Here is a 6,615-nt window from a genome sequence, read left to right on the forward strand (position 1 = left end):
ATGCAAATGCATAACATGTATATCAAATATGTGGCCCCCGTGGTAAGCTTAACATGTGATCTAGCATTATCATTGCAATATCGAATCTCAGTACTCAAGAGGAAGCTCATTTGATGAATTATCCTTCATTTACATATTTGACTCCCAAAGTAAAGCGCAAGCAATATACGTGTAACTCCTGATACAAAACAAAGCAAATATGATGACACTTTCAGTTTGCATTCTCTTAAAGAAGATTTATCCTGGAAAATTAGATTCTTCAATTCAGTATTCAGAAACTTGGTGGGACTTTGTTTCATTTCGCATACAAAGAGATTAGCTAATCTCAGCAGGGGAAAGTGATCATATACAAATTAAATTATTACAGCATTTTTGGTGGAAGTAACCTAGATTATTAGACTTCTGAAAAGCGTAGCTTCTGCCCCTAAAGAAACTAAAAGATAAACATAGTTTGAGCCAACAAAATGTATGCCTTATGAGATATGCATCTTTGTTTCATCAACAATTGTTGATCCGTATCTTCAGATAGTGATGGTGTATCGGAAAGCAGATCCTCTCCACCTCTCTTTTGTGGAGCATGTAAACAGACTAAGCATCCTCCTGTCCGCTGAGACGTGCTCGCAGATGAGGGCATGTGTGATTAAAAGGATAAAGACGTGTCCCGTCTCATGCGCAGAGTTTGTCAGTAAGAGGGTGTTATCACAATCACATTTACATCAACAGTTGTTTCTGACTGACACTCAATAACAATTCTGAGTAATTCAGTAATTATGGCTGATCAGTTGAGATGTGTGATTGTGATTACTTAAATAGGTTTAAAATGTTTACTTAAATGTTTTTTTTTTCTCAGCCTCATGAAATAAGAAGAGAATTCATTTGACAGATCAAATTACTACACACAGCTTACCCCAAATCATGTGACATATTTTACCCAGCAGCTAATATTTTTGTTGATATAAAGTAATAAGCCAGATCTTTAAAATGTATAATTATTGGTAACACTTTGTTTTACAGTGTCCTTGTTACATATGTAGTTACCATAGTAATAACGGTAAATTATACATAATTAATATGAAACTAACTCTTAACTAAACCCTGACTCTATTAGTCTTCATGTTGGTAAGTAGGAAGTGTTTTTAACAGTAGGATGAGTTGTTGAATAGCTCAGGCTGTGAGCAGACGCTTTTACATGTTGGCATGTGCTATCAGGGTCAGTGTATTAATTACCAGCGTGCGTCATAGCACATGCCCAACTCTTTCAGATCATGCCACATTTCACACTGGGAGTTAACAAAGGCCTATTTTCCAGCGTTTTGACACTGACATTGCCATCAGAAAGCTGTACTTTTCAACACTGGCCACTTTCATCATCTGAGCCGTGTATCTTCAATCAATAATCTGTCATCATTCATATCAGCCTGCATTCCATCCGCCACGCACGGCACAGTGGCCTCCATTAACGATGAGACATGAGCGTGTGTGTCTGTGTGTGTGTGTGTGTGTGTGTCTGCACTCTGCTCAGGCAGGCTGTCTGGTTTTGGTTTAACAGCTCTTGCTGTCCCATGGAAAGTTTTCCCCTTCCTGTATTTCGTCAGATATGGTTGTCTCATTTTCAAATGAAGACCATCCTAGATGTTCTTTGAGGGCTGATCCATGCTTTGCTGCACATGCCTTTTTCATATTCAGTCCCAGCATGCTCTGGGTTGTGCTAAAGAACAGAGGCCCACAGGTGCATCAGATTTTAGGCTGTTTGAAAGATGATCTCAGATGATCTTTGAAGGTGGATGAGGATGGTGTGGTGGCCATGAAAGTGGTTAGAAAGCTGTTTAAGCTCACTGTTACTGAACTGTTCAACTTTCACTATCACATCTACAGAAGAATTCCCCATTCAGGAGATCTTCACTGCCTGTCTCTTTGTAGTGGAAATCAGTGTTGGGAAGCTACTGTGAAGCTGTAGTTTGTCAAGATACAAGCTACTCATAATTTAAAGTAGTTCAACTACACTTAAGCTGTTCTTTTGAAAAAGCTGTGAGCTACCGGTCAAAAGTTTGAAATAATTAGCATATTTAAATGTTTTTGAAATAAGTCTCTTATGCTCAGCAAGGTTGTATGTATTTGACCAAAAATACAGTAAAAACAGTAATGCTGTGAAATGTTATTACAATTTAATATAGCTGTTTTCAATTTGAATATATTTAAAAATGTAATGTATTCCTGTGAATATGCTAATATACTATTCTAATATGCTGATTTGCTGCTCAAGAAACATTGATTATTATCAGTGTTGATGTTTTTGCTGCTTAATATTTTTGTGGAAACAATGACACACTACACTACCACTCAAAAGTTTGGGTTTTGAGTTTGTTTTTAACTGATAAACTTTGCAACATTGACACTGAACTGATTTGAATCAGCTTTGCAACATTAACACTACTTTGAACAGTCTTACTGTATAAAGCACTATACATTAACTCTTTCCCTACCAGCATTTTCTTTTTTTAAGTTGCTAGCTAGTGCCAGCGTTTTTGATCATTTTCACAACATTTCATAGCCCCCAGAATATTTTGTTGTATAAATACAATACCATGAAAGAACAGAGCCTCTGTTTTTAAACAAAACAACCCATTTTATTGAATGTGGGTAAGTTTCATAGTTTCAAAAAGCAACATTTTGAACAGAAAGCTGAGAAATCACTTTTTTTTTTCTCAAAGACTACGTCCGAGTCAGATTCAGAACGATGATCAAATGGCTGGAGAAGCACTGACGGAAAATTATTTTCTTTGTCAAGGAAAGATTAAAAAAAATAAAAAATCCAGTGCTTTATGAGCTATTTGAATAAACCATTCTACAGAACTTCCTCTGTCTTTTTCTCTTATCTTTCTTTTTCTGTTTGGTTCTTCTAGGAGCGGATGTTGCATGAGCTGGAGACTCGGGTGAAGCAGCTCTCAGTGGAGGTGGAGAATGGGAACCTGCTCCGGCAGAAGGTCACACAGGAGAAAGCCGAGTTAGAGATTCATATCGCCTCCATCAGCGCTGAGCTTCAAGAGGCCAACCACAGGTACAAGAAAACCACCTGATCATCCCGACAAGCTCAGATACAACTGATCACAGGTGCAGAGATTTGATGTAAAATCATAGCTCTGCTACAAAACAGATGTACGGCATCATAAACACACCTGACTTGAAGGCAGTGTTAAATATATCCTGAACATATAATGCAGTCGCACAATACATTGCAGTTAACTCAGTAAAATTAATTCAGTGCGATGGAGTCGAGAGATTGGAGCTATTGTGTTTTGTGATTTTTATCACTCTAATAAAAAGTTGTTTGTATGCTTTAGGAGCGTATCCCTGCAGAGGGAGATGGAGCAGATGAGAGACCAGCATGAAGACGCGCTGCAGAAACTTCAGGCCAGACATAACGCTAACATGAGCCACTTCCAGCAGGAGCATGCCCTCTCTGCAGCCAAGGCATCTTTTCTCACCGCTCATACCTACGCATGCTTTACTCATTTATTCCCTTCTAGCTTCTAGCTAGAAGCTAGAAGTACGTAGCTAGCAAACTATCAGTATATCTAGAAGTTCTACTGCTCATGTAGCTGCAGTAGAAAAGAAAAACGTATAAACTAGTGATGTAAAATAATTATGTAGTCAAAGTCTACTACCGTTACAGTTCAGTCCCAAAAAGAATTGAAATAGTATACTTATATGTATACTACTAATACACTACATTTAGTATACTTAACTACATAAATGGACCTGGAAATATACTTAAAGGGGTCATATGATGTTGCTAAAAAGAACATTATTTTGTGTATTTGGTGTAATGAAATGTGCTTATGCGGTTTAAGGTTAAAAAAACACATTATTTTCCACATACTGTACAGCAACAAAACACACAGCGTCTTCACAACATGGTGGCGGCGGTGACAGTAACAATAAAGTTACGCCGCCTTTCTTTGCGTGAACATTTGGGCTTTGTTATGCAAATCTTCCCACATTGTGACGTAGACATGTGGGGGCATGTTTAAATTAGGCGTTTTAGGAGGGCGTGGACGAGTCTTAGCTTTTATAAAGAATATCTCTTTGGGTTTGAGACTTTAGTCTTTGCAACATTAGGGATCTTATCTATTCACGAACGGCTTGTAACACTCCAAAGAGAAAGGAAAACTTGAAATCGCATCATATGACCTCTTTAAACCTTTCTAAAATGTACTTAATACAGCTCTCTACTGAAGGGTCTTTGCATCAGGTGGATGTTTGTGATGGAAATACTGTGTAGGTAAGCAGTCTACTAGGTTTTGGAACTGAGCTAATACCAGTGTGTTTGATATCAGAGAGTGTCTGTAATCCTACAGTTTTATAGCATGTTTTGAATGTAGTTTGCTTTGTTGTCAGGCATCGGAGGTGATCGAAGATTTGGAGCAGACTGTGATTCATCTCAAACAGCAAATACAGGAAACTGAAAATAGGAGACAGAAACAGCTCAGGGTCAGTTGTTCACACTTTTTACACCCTTCCATACTCACAGTGAGGCCGTCAGTCACTTTATCCTTGTTTGTAGAGTGTTCATACTGCTGTTTGCCCTCGTCATTGGTGGGATTCACAACTTGAAATGCAGGAACAAACATCTGGCTGCCGTATTTTGCAGAATGCCAGTCCACTGACTTCAGTTCCATTGATAGTCACTCCATCACGTCACTGCTCATTTGCAAAATGTTAAAAGTTCAAATCAGATTTGCGTTCCAACTCTTAATGAAAATGAATAACTATTTGCTTTGTCATGCAAATCATGCAAGTGAACGGGCCATAAAGTCAACATGGAATCAAAATTGACCCTGGTCTTATTATGAACAATTTACCAGTGCATGTTATTCCAGAGAAAACAAATATTTGTCTTTATGATCTTTTTATCAATGCATAGCTTGTGTTGCTTTCCTTATCATCAGGCCCTCTGATTTTTCAACCCCTCCCATCCAGCCACTTGTCACATAGAGTTATTTTTCAACATTAAATGAATTCCCCATGTATAAAATCTTTTTATTTTTTTTTTTATTTTTTTTATTGAAAACCTGTTTCAATCAGAAAGATGCCATATTACAGAAGTAAAATGGGTTGCATGAAAACCTTGTTTTGATTTTTTTATTCAGGACCAAGAGAATAAGATGCAGCAAGAGATAACAGACCTACAAAATATCACTGACAAAAAGGTAATTCATTTATTCACAAAAACAATATTATATTTATGTTTTTAATAATTTTATGCAGTTGCCAAAATGCTTAGACATGCAATTATACAACAAAATATCAAAGCAAGTGGTCACTGATTATAAAGAAACATACAGACATACACACCCATTCTGTGCCCGCTCTCAGTGATTGTGGTTTATACATTTACAATTACACATTTTTGCATTGCATTTTTTATGCTTAATAATACCAAATGTTAAACATTGACAGTGCTAGTTATTATATTGAGGCAATTGTAATAAACGTAAGCATCAGTTTAAGCAGGTTTAGGTTTTTAGGTAGACATAAAAGCATTTGCTCTGCTCCCAATTGCCCTAGTTCACTTTGATGATGTGGCTGTAAAATTTAGGCCCTGTTTCCACCTGGTATTAAGATTTTCAGTGTTTTCAGTGATCCGATCACAGATGGTCAGGTGAAATGCAATACCATTCATATTATTAACATGCATTTCAAATGTGTATCCTTTGAACACTTGTGGATGGCGAGTAGGCGGAGCTTCACACTTTCAGGGCGCTTAGTGTTTCCACTAAAAATGTGATGTGGTCACATGCATTTTTTTCTACCCCTGTATTTAATTTCAGTGATCTGATCAAGAAACATTTTAAACCCTCTTTACACCTGTATTTAGCACTGATCACTTGTGATCGGATCACCAGAAATGCCAGGTAGAAGCAGAGACCAGTTGGTGTTTGTTAAAGCACAGCCTCATGAGGGTCCCAAGTGTTTTACCAAATGAAAGGGGAGCATAACTGGACAGTCATAGTCCGACCTGATAGCCCTGCTAATTGTGAGACTTATAGGAGCTGCTGCCAAGCGGCTCCCTTTCAAAAGTCTTCAAAGCTTCAGAACTGTCATAAAAAGGCTGCTTTAATAATTGGGCTGACACAATCAGGTGAAGATAAGTTTTAAGATCAGTCTCAGACACCTGGCTGCTGCCTGCCACCTCACCTTCAAAGGGCCGGTTTGGTCATAAAGCGGGACGGTGAGGCGGACCTCTGTCAAGGGCACATCTGCAAAGCAGAGGCCGTATACACCTGCAGGCCAGCCGTCTGCCAGCGGCTGCTCACGGCTGACCTCTGACCTTTAGAACATTACATCAGCTCTGTTTAGTTATGCTGAAGGGCGGGAGCTGATAAAGCGTGTTGAGTGATTGACACTTCTGCTGTCCTGTCACAGCTGCAAACGCTTCAGGCCGAGCTGGAAAAGGAGCGAGCCAACAGCAAGAGGAAGATGAGCAAGATGGAGGAATCACTCAGGTACATCCGGCTTATCTGAGTGACACTAAGTTCATTATTACAGCCTTATTACAAATATATATATATATATATATATATATATATATATATATATATACATATATATATA

The 6,615-nt window shown here is 38.2% G+C and overlaps 1 protein-coding gene across 1 annotated transcript in view; it reads left to right on the plus strand.

Annotated features, from left to right (window-relative positions):
- Positions 1-6,615, plus strand: part of LOC107698765 (centrosomal protein of 112 kDa-like) — a gene marked incomplete at its 3' end in the record, with an annotated part of 76,858 nt that overhangs the window by 69,869 nt on the left and 374 nt on the right. Inside the window, exons 13-17 of the mRNA XM_016499865.1 lie at positions 2,904-3,058; positions 3,342-3,471; positions 4,399-4,491; positions 5,151-5,210; positions 6,427-6,506. Of these exons, the coding sequence (XP_016355351.1) occupies positions 2,904-3,058; positions 3,342-3,471; positions 4,399-4,491; positions 5,151-5,210; positions 6,427-6,506 (518 nt within the window). The remainder of the gene's footprint in view (positions 1-2,903; positions 3,059-3,341; positions 3,472-4,398; positions 4,492-5,150; positions 5,211-6,426; positions 6,507-6,615) is intronic.

This window comes from Sinocyclocheilus anshuiensis, unplaced genomic scaffold (genome assembly GCF_001515605.1).
Source record: "Sinocyclocheilus anshuiensis isolate Anshui unplaced genomic scaffold, SAMN03320099.WGS_v1.1 scaffold178, whole genome shotgun sequence".
NCBI lineage: Eukaryota > Metazoa > Chordata > Actinopteri > Cypriniformes > Cyprinidae > Sinocyclocheilus > Sinocyclocheilus anshuiensis.